At 38.3% G+C, this 14,181-nt stretch overlaps 1 protein-coding gene across 1 annotated transcript in view; it reads right to left on the reverse strand.

Annotated features, from left to right (window-relative positions):
* The window catches only part of LOC111931766 (von Willebrand factor D and EGF domain-containing protein-like), a 166,790-nt gene that overhangs the window by 44,996 nt on the left and 107,613 nt on the right, over positions 1-14,181 (reverse strand). Inside the window, exons 18-20 of the mRNA XM_086896604.1 lie at positions 13,301-13,438; positions 11,261-11,401; positions 9,639-9,791 (exon numbers count right to left, since the gene is read on the reverse strand). Of these exons, the coding sequence (XP_086752730.1) occupies positions 9,639-9,791; positions 11,261-11,401; positions 13,301-13,438 (432 nt within the window). The remainder of the gene's footprint in view (positions 1-9,638; positions 9,792-11,260; positions 11,402-13,300; positions 13,439-14,181) is intronic.

Raw genomic sequence — 14,181 nt, forward strand, 5'->3', positions numbered from 1 at the left:
AGTAGTACCTGCTGTCCAGCCCATTTCTCATTCAGAAGAGTGTTGGCAGAGAAATGCTCTTTTGACATATTACACTGTGTGGGTCATCATTTAAAATTTGAAACATCTACCAGCACATAAATCTTATTTAAAATGTCAAGAGAGAATAGAAAAATTACACTGGTCTAAGAAGTCTTGTTACCAGAGTGGTTAGGATATTCCCATTTCCCTCTGTATGTTTCCATGTTAATATTTTTTTCTGCATTTACTGAGTGAGAAAAGGGAAACAAGAGCAGCTGTCAATAGGATGCTCCAGGGAAATTCTCTTTTTTTCATCAACTCTTAGTTTCCTCTTTTATATTATTATGTTTTGGCATTACTTTCTTCTCTGCTCAGAGTGAGTTTAATTCCTTAATCACTTGTTTTGCCATCTAGTCATACCCCAATGTCTTCCCTCCCCTAAATATTCGGTAATATAGTTTCAATTCTCCCTTCCTTCCTGTTAAGCATCCAGAAGTTCCCCACATTAGATGTTGGGTGGAATTCCCAGTCACCATTTCCCTTCTCCTACAATCACAAGCAGTAACTCCCAGAATAAATTCCTCATCACCTTTAAGTGAAATACAGTTTAACCTCCCATGTTTTACAAAGAGTTATATCCAGGATTATTTTTGTAGCAACAAAAACACTTCAAAAGCTCATTGCGATTGGGATGTTACTGTAATTTAGATAGGAGCTAAATTTTTGACCCAATAATCATTTTATTTAATGTAAAAATGTGGAAAATCAAATGTAAACCTGGTGTGCCTCATATCCACACAGCTCAGCACAGAGCAAAGGAGTCACACAACTCTGTACCCATCTGTACAGGATTATTCAGTCCTTGTGCTCTCAAACCACCACTTCTGTGATGGGTAAATTTACTCACTCCATGCTTTAATGATGAAATTAAAAGGTGAACATCTAGTTCACTGTCCCTGAGCTCTTTCAGCCTGATAGAAAATGAGATTGTGTCGCTGATGTTGCTGTCTGGTGAGCAATTTTCTTCCCCTTCACCTACCAAAATCATGAGCAGCAGGGAATAGTCTGTGGGCTCTGCATCACTCAGCCACTTCTGATTATAACAACTCCTCTCCTTCAGACTCTGTTTGCCAATGTGGCTGCAGCTGCACATACACAATTCTCTAACAGCATTCAGAATTTGCAAGGCAAATTTGTCTTGTGTCAATGAAATATAAAGTCATTCTGCTGTAACACAACACTTTTGGGGAGGAGAAAACCTGGGATCTTCAGTCAGCTCACCCACTCAACCTTGTTTATGAGTCTTTCTGTGTTCAGAGCAAAGGATTCCCACAAATGCAAGGGGATCTAGACTCTGCTATCAGGGAGGTCCTTTTCCAGTTCTGGGATGTTGAAAACCTGCTTGAGTGTACAAGAAAATATTACCTGAATGTGAGGTAGTGAGTTTGCTTATGTCACATTAAAAGTAATTTATAAGTTTTGCATCACTGTGCAGTTCATTGCTTCAAGGTTTTTAGAGCAATATAATTTACATCTCCATTCATTAACTGCTTTCTTTAAAGAAAATGGGGATTCTGAGATGGTTGGCCAGGAAAGAAACAGTTCATGAACATACAAATGATATTATCAACTACTTGACAAATTTTCAGTCTTATACGTCAAGGAATACATAAAGATTGTCCCTTTCACACTGAACAAATACAAAACAATTTTAAGAAAGATTCTGCTAAGGTATAGTTCTTTTTTTATAGGGAATATTTTTCTATTTGTAAAGCTTTTCCAATAGAAAGCATTGTGGTTTGAGTTTAAGAAAGAAAAAAAACCTTTTATGAAATTAAAGAGGTTGTGAAGATTAATTAAAGAGTAATTATGAAGATTACATGACAGAAAAAACTAAGAAGAACAAAGAGTTGGGGCACTAATACTGCCTTAATTTATATTAATTTTAGTCAGATTTCTCACAGATTTAAATGATCAGCTCCTATTTTGGTCTTCTGGGTAGATAAAAGTACTATTAGGCCATGGCTGGAGTCCTAGAATGACAATTCTGAAAATGAAAAAACAGCTTTAAATATGAAATTTATCCTAATACATTACATTTCCCCTTATTATGTAGATCTGCTTTCCAAGCAAAATTCTTGGGACACGACATCATATACAGGCAAAGTGCAGGAAGGTGATTAACACAATGACAGAGAAATGGGTCTTTGAGGAAAATAATGTATTTTGAGCACTTTGTTTTCAGACCCTGTTTGTTGGGAGGTTTTCTTTATTTCTTTTGTGATTTTTTTTTCTGTATGTTTTCAATACAAATTTTACCACTATGGTCACCAGAGAAAGCATTTTTAAATTGGTGTAAGAATTGCTGATTGCAAAGATATGAGCATGCTCCCCATACATAGATTTTTTTTTCCCCTTCTCTACCAACAATTTCCTTTATCAGTATCTTTTTTTTTTTTTTATTGCCTGTGGAGGTTTATAAACCTGCTATGTTTTTACAAACAATGTTTTCTCAAACACATCTTCTACCTTCCAGTTTATTTCAAGATTTAATTGAAAACTTCCCTCCTGTGGGTTGGAAAAAACTCAAAATGTTTGATGTGCTCTCACCCCTCGCACAGGAGCCGTGCTCCTCTCACTGCTTTGTTGCCAGATCTCCTTCCGTGCTCTTTATATACCTTGGATCTTTATATCTTTATATACCCCTTCTCTGCTGCTGTTTTCAGAAGTGCTCTTCCTGTGCTTTTCTCTGAATACCCAGCCAAGAAAACAGGAAGCCAAGGAGAAGTGTGGTTGTGTTTCAAAACACCCTGGATCACCCACTTAATCCCCTCATAGCTGTTTTATCACTCTTCCTTTCATTATCCCTTGTCCATCTTTCGGGCCTGAACTTTTACCTCTCCTCTTTTGTGTTCTGCCTCCTCCAATTATTGGAGCCTGAAACTGCATTATTTCAGCAGCTACAAAGGTGGTGTTAAGATAGAGTTCATGGAACCAAATTATATTTTCTATTCAAGAATTGACAGTATATTTTACTTCTCAGAACTGAGAGAGATGGAAAAATTAATAGAAACTCTGTTCTTATCTGATGATCCCTCATGGGTCTTGAGACTCTCTCACGGCACGAACAGGTTGATAGATATATACAAAATAGCCTAAATTAAGGCAGATCATTTCTGAAGCATCCCTGTCTAATTCTCTGAAATATCTATGTAGAATCCTTTAGAAGAGTAATAATAGATTATAAAGAAAGTTCATTTCTTCAAAAGAAAAGCCATAATATATCTTCAAAGAAAAAATAGCTGAAATACTTCAAAGTATTTCAGCAAAGAAATAGCAAAGAATAAATTACTGAAATACTTTTACTCAGTTCAAGAAATAAATGGTCTAAAACAATAATTATGTTGTTTTGTGCTGTAAACATATAAAAATTGAGTTATTTTACATATGAAAGCCAAGACACAAATGAACTATGCCTTACTGGGAGCCAGTAATGAATTTATTTTAAAATCATGTAAGCATGTATAAATACTCTCAGTGAAATCATGCTTTTATGGAATTCTCCACAATTTCAACCAATTGAGTTGACAAGTACCTATATTCTCTTAGCAATTTAGGAAACAAAAGGTAAGGAATTACAGTAGTAAGATTTCAGATGGTATGGCACAAAAGAACTTAGCTAGTTCTCTTTGTAAAAACAAAGGTTGGACCGGATATCTTTTGAGGTCCCTTCCAACATTGTTCTGATTCTCTGAAATTCTAAATCTAATATATTATCAGCTTGGGCAATGATTTTCTCCTCCATCCCAGAGAATTGGCTGCCTTGTGTTAGCTCTAGGCTGCTGCTGTATCTCTCCAGGAATGAACCAACACTATTCATGTGATATGTGATATTTGGGGCAAAATTCACATGACTTGGCAGTGGACATCCCCTGGTTCTGAAATAAAATATTGTGAAGTGGGTGCTACTATACCTTTATATACCTTGGTTTAAAACCAGCAAGATGTTTAGGAACTGGTCCTAAATTTGTCCTGACCATGAAAGGTCTGTATAGTTCACACCTATTTTCACCCCCTACCCTGTACTGTGTTGGGTTTTGTGTTGCTTACGAGTCCTTTCTCTTCAAATCCTTCTTTGCTTTATCCCTTAGTGGAAAGACTCTTATGTTGCTTTAATGGGGCCATGATATTGGTCCAGTCTGAGTTACTTCCAGTTCTAAAGGGGCCTTTAAGTGCCTTTAACAAAACAGCAATCTTGTCAAATTTGTGCAAACAGGGTTGGCTCCCTTTAAAAGCTGTGTGCTATTATAGCTGGATGATTAAATGAGCCTGGAAATTCTAAGGGAAGATAATCTTGCTCTGCTCTGTCAATGTAAAAAACTACTGAGCCTGTATCCTGTGTAGATTATTTGTTGGAGACTGAGTTGTTATTATCACTTAAAAGTCATGATGGCCCAGTGATTGCTTAAGCAAAAGGTGGCATATTCTTGGTAGGAGAGAAATGTAATCTGTACTTGATATTCTGATTGAATGTAAATATTATTCATGGCATATAGCTGAGTCCTCTTCCCTAGTGGTTTTATGGCTTGGGCTTCATTGGTCTTCTATTGCTGAGCTACATCATTTCCTAAATATATCATCTGTATTGGAAGCACTTAACAAGTTCTGGATTGACAGAGTGTATGGATCAGTGAAGCTGGAGACCGTTTATCTTTTAAATTATCTAAACATATTCTTCCCACTGTGCCTACTTTGGTTGTTATGTTTGGGTCATAGCATATACTATACAGTCTCTTGATATTTTTCTGAAAATACTTAATATTTTATGAGGTATCCTTAAGGAGAAGAAAGACATCAGAAAGACTCTCTCTGATTCCCTTTCTGTCTTGACAAGTACAGGAGTGGATTTCCAGTGGCAATTACAGACTAAGAGGGCAGGAAAGGGTCAGAGCTGATGTCCAAAATGCCAGGCTGTTCCAGGCCTCATGTGAAGATTACTGGCATGCCATTTGCAAAACTGACTCTTTCATAAGACCAAATTTATATGGAATGTCTTTGTGTGGCATTTCTAACCCCACTTCAGTTGCCATTTCATCACATATCCCTTGAAGGAGACATCATTACATCATAACTAGTCCATCTGAACAAAAAAGTACATTTTGTCCTGAAATACACCAGCTAGAAATACTGAAATGGTGTTTATGGAAGGGATAAGCAACTCCCACCACATATTCCAAAAATGAATTGTGGACAGAGTTTCCATGAGCTGAGTTAGATCTAGGAGCTGGAAGCCATTGACATTTAATGCTTCCTAGTTTTGGAGCCCACAGGCAGAGCTGAGAGCTGAGAGCTGAGAGCTGAGAGCTGAGAGCTGAGAGCTGAGAGCTGAGAGCTGAGAGCTGAGAGCTGAGAGCAAATCAGAGTTTAGTGTTTAGTGTTTCTGTTTTGTCATGGCTGCAGCACCTACATCCCTGCCTTCATGTAGGCCTTGTAACTTGTTGCATAAACCATGTCAGGATGGGTTAGTTACTCTTTGCAAAGCACTCTCTGAATGCTGAGCAGTGCTTGCCTTTTATCTACACCTACTGGTATGCACAAACCTCATATTTAAAAGTCCTGTGTGTGATGTGCCTGCCTTAACAGGGGTTTTTTGTGTCTTCCAGGAACTGTGCTCAGCTCAGTCCATTAGGGTAATGCTAGTCATTCAGTGGAATCACTCATGATTTACACTGGGCTAAGTGAGACTGGAATCTGGGCCTTGATCTCTTTAATGCAAATTCATCAATTCTGTTAGATAAAAGATGAAAGGAATCTATTACATTCTTCAGTCGTCTCTTGAAACAAAATCATTTGATTGGTTCAGTGAGAAGTCCCTACTCCTGCAGTTAGCTCCAGACGTGAAACCTTGGGTTAGTGACCAAAGCTCTCACTGGGGATATTTATTTTTCATGGATAGTGATTAATGATGAGTGCTAATAATGACAGAAGTGATTTCCAAGTTAAAATTTAAGAACGCGAAACTTAACGTTGATATGTTCCTCTGGTGTTTGACTGAGCAGTATGTGTTTAAAGACACACACATTCTTTTACTTCAAAACATTTTATTCTCCTTTTAAATCCACATCTTGATGTTGATCTGACAGTGGTGCAAATGAGAAGGTGACAGAGGTCTCTCTGATGTAAAATCAAAGTGAATTCAGATGCACAGGGCAGATACTGGAAGAGTGTGAAGCACAGAGCACGTAAACATAACAAATAACAAAAGTATAGCAAGTGCCAAATGTCTACAATACTGCAAATTAACTGCTATGACAGGAGATCTTGCAGTGGTGTTCTGAATGGGAAAGCAGAACTCGATTACAGAGATCATAAAATCACCCTCCCCCTTGATCTTCAGCTGCCTAAACCAGGAGAGGCAGAAAGAGCTGGCTCTGAACAAACAATCCTTTATGGGTGATGGATGTGGCACTGCTTTGTCCAGTAAAATTGCTGATTTACTAATAGTTAAAAAATAAATCCTTTGTGATGACACCAACCTCTCTAACCTGCTAAAGAAAGTGCAAACAGATGGGTATCTGTGTGACTGTGAGTGATGAAACCAGGCTGGAGAAATACCCAGAGCACCTGACGAGAGCTGATATTGCTGTGTGCAGGAACATCACCAGCATCCCCATTAGGATATATTCATTTTATTTGTGCCAGGAATATGACCAATGATACTGGGTGGTTTGATTTAATGGATCTGCCTCTTCTAGCAAAAAAAGAAACAGATATTTTATACAAAAGTGAAATGTGCCCAGGGAAGCCTGGATAGATTTAAATTCCTTAGGCTTTCCTATTTATTGCAATACCAGCAGACTTAAGGGACTTTCGACCCCACTTGTAAATTCTTAAATAAATGTAGGATACCTGCTTTATGGGTCTGAAAGGGACAGGAACAGCTTTTTGTTTCTGATAGGAGAATATGTTTTTTTATAAAAAATAAATTATTTCCCTCTATATGTGAAATTCCATACTGACTTTTCCTTAAGATTGTTCTGATGTACTTCACGAAAAATTGCAACCAAGTCTGGTTGATTTAAAGTGGTACAAGCTACAGATATAGGCCAGGTAAAATATGTAAGTGAGAACAGAATGAGGCCCTGCATTTTTAAAGCAGATAAATGTAGCTCAGAAACTTATTTTTAGAGTTACATAGTTTGCAGTAAGTCAAGCACTTCAACAGATGAATGAATGCCCATCACATATGAATGCTGAGGAAATGGTACTTTGTTGATTATAAATCAAAAAAGGACTTTTTGGGTGCAGCTCATCAAACACTGACTTAAGAAACAATTTTCTTCTGGAATATTTTTCTCCTCGGCAGCCTACAAAGGCATTTGGGCAATTTTTGTGGTTTCACTATGAAGAAATACTTATCCTTTAATCCTTAAATCACTGCAATTAAGTATAATCTCATGTCAAAAGCAGCCAATAAAAGTACAAAATAGGGATTAGCAGGAGTATTTTTAGATTAAAATTACTAGAGTTGGAAAGAAGTGGCACATAATCTCAGTACCTTCACGAGCACTGTAGCAAGCTGAAAAGGATTTGTTCTGTTTCATTTGAAGGCTGATGGCATAAGTTACAAGGGAGAGAAGCTATTATTCCAACAGGGAGGATTTCACAATAAGCATAATCCACAACTGTACATAGATATAATTGAAAGTCAATTCTTTTTTGTCTGGTATCTTTTAGTCAACAGTGCTATACAATACTTCTGCTTCCACTGGCAAAGCACTTGGGAAGGAAAGTTAAACCCATCATTTTGGCCATAATTAAGGACACTCATACAGCTGCAACAATTGCTTTAATTTCTAAGTATTAAAACAAATGACTGCTCTCATTTAACCTTGAGGCACAAGATTCTCATCGCTTGTATTGTGATACAATTCACAGGAATGAATATAAGGTTCTGTTGCAACAAAAAAAATAATTCCTCTTCATTCCCTTCCTGAATTGTTCAAGCTGGCATCATTTGCAGCATGAAGTCCTGGCTCAGTTTGCATATTCAAGAGAAAAATGTGAAACAATCCCCCTGCCTCTGATATACAGCTCACTTTTGAAGGAAGCATGTACTTGTTTCAGATCCTGATACCTGGGATATTTCTTAAATCTTTGCCTGGGGTTGTATATGACAGGTATGAATCACACCAAATGGCAGCTTCTCTCTGCACTCCCCTTTCCTGAGCACAGACAAATTTATTGGTTAATGTTTATATAAGCACAGTGTAAGTGTGCCTGATTTACTGTACCAATACCTGCAGCTGTGGAATGTCTGTTCTGCTCAGCAGCATTTAAAGGACCTTTGGGGTGCACAGTGTGTATCCCATTATCCCATTAATGACAAGGCGCAGCTTTGGGCAATAACAGAAAAGTTATTTATATGCACAATGATTTTTTTTTCCTTCCTCAACAACTTTTACAGCTTCCCCAAGTTACAGAAGAGTCAATAGCTGGCTTAGTGATGCTGGCAGACTAAGTAATACTTTGTACATACTCATTGCTAGGGAGAGAAAAATGTTGAGTTTATTTTTGTGACCTTTAGATTCTGAGAACTGGCTAAAATCAATTTATAGTTTCAAGAGATTGGATGATACCTACACTAAGCAGTAAAATTGCTTCCACTTTGATATAGTGTGTTAAAATATAACACCAAGGTAACGATCATTGATTTGGATACAGAATGGGAAGTGAAGGGGGGTTGGTCAAGTGTAGGAGGTCAGGGAACAATTTGACAGGTTTCAAACCACTGTGTCTTGAATACATAGGAAAAAGATTTAAAGGAATCTAACCTGGCAACTACTGTTATTAAGGAATAAACATGAATACTCCTGGCAGTGCAGTCTGTGCAGTAAAAAGGGGACAATCATCCAGACTGTCCCTATAGAGCCATACATTGGATTGGATGGGAATATCATTGAGAGAGCAGGATCAGAGGACAGCAGTTGCTGTGCCATTGCCACTTTGTGCCTGAGGTCAGGACCCAGCTTTTCTTTCACCACAGCAGAAGACCTCTTATAATGAGGCCTTCTCTTCAGTCCTCAGAGATTAATGGGAGCAGCTGATTTTCAGAGCTCCCCAAGGAAGATTATTGCTCAGGCTATGACCAACACTATAGAAATTCTTTAATTATCTGTTGCCTTCAGTTGTTGGTACAGTTGTTCTTGTTTATTATTGTCCTCACCAGTCACCTTGTGGAACAGATGCCTTGCAGCAGAAGAATTAAGAAAGAAGGAGGGCTGGGTGATACTGGCATGTATTGAGTTCTGATCCTACTGAGGAGGAAACAAGTCCTGCATTCCTGTGCCAGTGCTGTGGCAGGAATACAGATGTGGTGATTCATACCCTTGAACAAGTCCTGATGTGAAGAATTCCCCCCAGTAGCAAATGAGGTGGTTAATCTATTGGATTTCAACCCATGGAGCCAGGTATTCCTGAAATAAGTCCTGCCAGCTGCTCCTCAGGTGGGAGTGACAGAACACAGCCATCAGAATTTCATTCCAGAGGACAGCGTGTTGTAACGCCATGCTAGCTCACACTGCCTCACAGCCTTTCTCTGCAAATCCTTTTTAAACTTCTAAAGAAAGAGAAAGTACCTGGTCTGGGGACTTTGGTACAGACTCGACCATTTCCAACAAACCCTGCTGGACAGCGGCCGCAGACGTAGCCAACGTAAGGGGCTTTCCGGTCAAAGCACGGCGCTCCAGGGAAACACGGCCTCCTGGCACAGCTGGGGACGTGTGACACACCTGCACAGCCAAAAACAAGCCAGTGCCAGCATCTTATTAATCATTTCTCAGCTGAAAATCATATCTAAAATTTAACAGTGACTGCCTGAGCCCAGCTAAAGCTTTATAACTGCTTTTATTCTTTTAAAATCTAATTAATGCAAAGTGTTCCCAAACCTTGAGCCAAACATGAGAATGTCCTGTAGGCACAGTGTAACAGAACAGCTGTTTCTCATTAAAGCAAGATTTATTAGTCCTCTAATTACATGTTTTCAAGTTTATTACTCGGAATTGTTTGGCATTTATCATGTAAAATGTAGAAACTGTAATTTTCAGCATAAGTGAAAGATTAACTGAGTGAGAAAAGGTATTATTTGACGTTCTTTTGGTCTTTTATAATTGGAAGGTAATTATCAAACCTTACAGCACCTATACCCTACTTTGGAAGTTACACTGTGAAGTACATATATTTCTGATCTGGAAATCATCCTTAATGTGTCAAACCTTGTATTACAGGAAACTGTTTTAATTATCTTAGGACTGTGTGCAAAATTTACCACTCTGGTAGTATATAATATTTTACCACTTATGATGTCACTGAATAGCAAGTGTATATGAACTGCCTGTGAAGTATTTAATAGTGCCAAGACAGAGAACAGATGATGAATACAATCTTAATGATGATTGTAGATCTTTTTTGAATTGCCCCCAGTGAGGTCTCCATCATGATTCTCAAATATTTTCTGCATTATTCTTGCACTTTACCTACAGTATCATATGTATGATACAGGATACCTGCAATAGGAAAGTTCTGCTTAGGGGTTGGCTGGCCTGGTACACATATTAAAAAAATAAAAAATAAAAAAAGAGGGCAAGAAAAATAAACCCCTTTATTTTACATATGCTTTTGTACAACAGATATGACCAATCTCAATTTTTGCTGCCTGCTTTCACTGGAAAAGCAATTAAAAATGCAACTCTCATTAGAGCACAACCAACACAAGCACTGTGCAGGTGCACACCCATGTCAGAGAGTGCTGCACCTCTGGGAAAAGCTGCTGCCCCAGATAAGTTCATTCCTCGAGCTGACCTTCACTTATGCTTAAAACTCAGTAACAATTCAGTGGCTGCCCATTAAATATTGAAATAAAACACCAGCTTCACTTGGTCATGGCAAGCTGGCATAAGCTGCCACTTTTATCATCTTGCTCTCCATCGATCACAACAATTTGGAGTGGTTTTGCCCTGCCTCAGAAGTGGTGTGATTTCTAATTAAGCATGACCACTCTGACTGTTCCTGTTGTAATGCCTCCCTTCCATGTCAAATTGTTCAGCAACAATCCACAGTCTGATGTATTGAGTGGTTTTTTTCTAACTCAAATTTTCTAGTGTTATAAACAGCTAGTTTGTATTTACTGTTAAGGTGTTAATGATTTCTGAATACATAAACTGCCTCAAATGAAAAAGATTTTATATCCTTGTATACCTACCGTGTCTATCACTTATGTTAAAATTCTTAATTACAGGAGAATCCTTTGCCTCTAAGGATTGCAGTGGCTGCTTAACCTTAGTCCTGTTCAATTCACCTTTGCCATTGTTTAAAGCTTCTGTAATGTCAGCAGCAAGCACAGCTGTGGAAAATATCACAAAGACAAGAAACACAGTGTTAGAGCTGAGCTGTGATTGATGATAAAAAGCCACAACAACAACAAATAGGTAACCTGGCACAAGTTTACTCTGGAAGCCAACAAGCAAATAAAGCAAAGCTTCAACCAAGTATAGAAAAAATTATTATGCGCAAGCTTTCTGAATTTTGCTTGTATGGGAGTCTTAATAGGCACTGTGATTTTTCACTGGGCTCAGGGCACCTGGAAGGCCTCAGGTCAAGCAGTGTTTGACAGCACTGCTCCTTGGATGGGGATGCTACACCTCACCCTGGGAGCTGTGCTCTGAGTTTTGCCTCTCCTTGAAAGCCTCTCCTTCTCTCTGAAACTCTGGTGAGTGTGTTTGTTCAGGCAGTTCAGCTGCCAGCTTTGTGTGTGTCGAAATACCTGTTAAAATGCATGTGGATGCAGTGAGGAGACTCTGAAAAATGTGATTTTCTGCATAATTTTAAGGTAATGAATTAGGGGCAAAGTCTACGTGGATAGTACTGCAAATTAAAAAATTATTGCCTTGGGTCTCTTGAATATTCTCTGCTCTTTACAGAGCCTGAAACTCTGACTCTATATATATTAAACAATGCAATGAGCTTTTGCTCAATTTAGGAGCTATAGAACTACTTGAGCTCACCTTCCCTCCTTCCCATTATACTCATTTAAGCAAGGGAGTTATGAACAGAAATGTTGAGTCTCTGAATCAGAGCTAAAAATAATGATTTTTATCCTATCCTAGGGGAACAAATAAGCCCTTGGGTTTATTCTTTCTAATAAATGTGCATTTCAGAAACAGATTTTTTTTCTTTTTCTGTAATTAAAAAAATTCAAAGCAAGAAATGTAATATTTTTCAAAAGCAATTTATTTGCAATATTCTTCCTTCCTGGATCAAATTAACCACTAAAATATTCATTTGTGAAACAGATGCAAAACCACTTTGAAATAATCAATGTGGCCAAATGATACAACACAGAAAACTTTATCTACAGATGTTTGGCAAATCTGGCAAAGGCAGTGTTGCTTGTGCCAGGGTCCTGCAGCTACTACTCAGTCTGTTTACAAGGGATATTTTTTTTTTTCCTTTCTGTAGTCAATATGAGGAAGTGTTAATGGCTGCACAGTAAATATCTGTATTTTTCAATTCTTGGATTTCTTTGGAAATACCAGCAAACAAGTGAAAATCTCTTCAGGTGTTATTTATCTCCTTCTGGTTAAAAATATAAATAGTTTTGGAGAAGGCTTTTGTCTATGTGGCTGAAAGAAGCAGAGTGTGTGTGAGTCACACCAAGTGCACTGGGAAGGTCTCTGACTGTAAAGTCACCGTAGGCTCCCCCATAAAGAGTCTGTGGCTCTAAAAGCAAATATTGAGCAGATCTAAAACTGTTCATGGCCCTTTTCCTCTAGCTGGGATCTGAGGAATGACTTCATGCCAAGCATCTCTGGGTTGTGTCCTGTAATGAGAGCACACCTTGGAAAGTGGTGAAAGGATGGAAAGGATTAGCACATTGACTTTTCTCTTACTCTCCTACCAGCTGTCACCCAAAGCAAAAATCGGCCCTGGAGGTGCTCCCCAAATACTCACTCCTGGGTGTATATTTAGGAGTGAAATAGTGGAGAATGTGCAGAGTGTCCCTTGGCAAATGATCTATCTGTAAAGTACTTTTTTGTATGCTGTGGTGCTCGTTCTCTACCGAAATGAAAAATAGTAGAGCAATTTGCATATATCCCCATTAATATAACATGACAATGGTCTGTTTTGTACATTCAAGGGTCTGTACTTGAAATGAGTGCCAAAATACTCGATTAGAGATTATAGTAGTAGAATTGAACCCATTCCCTCCCATCTATTAAAATAAATCATGTAAAACACTTACATTTGCAAGTTTTACCATTTCCTTCCATCCCAGTGGGGCAAATTCCACATGCATAAGATCCAAAGGTGTTCAAACAAGACACTCCAGGAAAACAAGGACTCTCTTCACATTCATTCTTGTCTTCCTGACAAGTAAGCCCTGTGGCAAAGCAAAGGGGAAGTTAATAATCAGGAAAGGTTCCCTGTTTATAGTTCAGCTCGAATGTTGAAGCAGACAAAGGCTCACTTCTCAGCTGCACACTCATTACAGGGAATGTCACTCATGTTCCAGCCAAATTCCCCACTGTCTCACTTCATCCTGCTTTTATCACACTGTTTATTACTGTCGTTATTGGCTCCAGAAGTGCTGAATTTGAGACTACTCCTCATGGAAAGCTGTGCATGTTAAATAAAAATGCACATAAATGAAATTAATATTGCCCCTGCATTTCACATCTTTGCTGCTGTTTTTGTTGTCTTCTTAATGTGAGATCTTTGTCATGTACTGAAGAACCCCATGAGTTTCACCATTTTGGCTTTAGGGGATGAGGAGCCATCTACTGACCTTTATTGCACTTTCCTGTTTCTATGTGAACCTTATGTATCTGTGAACCAGCCTGATAGAGTCTGGTTGAGGGTAAACCTTACAACATTATCAGATTTTTAAGAACAACCCAAGTTTTTCTATTTAAAATCAACATTTGAAAACTTCATAAAATGTCACTGAGCCACAGTACTGGTGGATAGGTTGCCACAGGATCTCAATCCAAAACAATCTCTCTTGACTATTGCTGATTTTAGACCCTTTAAATATCCCTCAACTGATATTCAAATTCACAACTCTGAGTGATTTAATGAATATCTCTAGGGGAGGGTGACCCAAAATATAAAATCACTATCTGA

The sequence above is a fragment of the Cyanistes caeruleus genome, chromosome 7, assembly GCF_971803275.1.
Source record: "Cyanistes caeruleus chromosome 7, bCyaCae1.hap1.1, whole genome shotgun sequence".
Lineage (NCBI taxonomy): Eukaryota > Metazoa > Chordata > Aves > Passeriformes > Paridae > Cyanistes > Cyanistes caeruleus.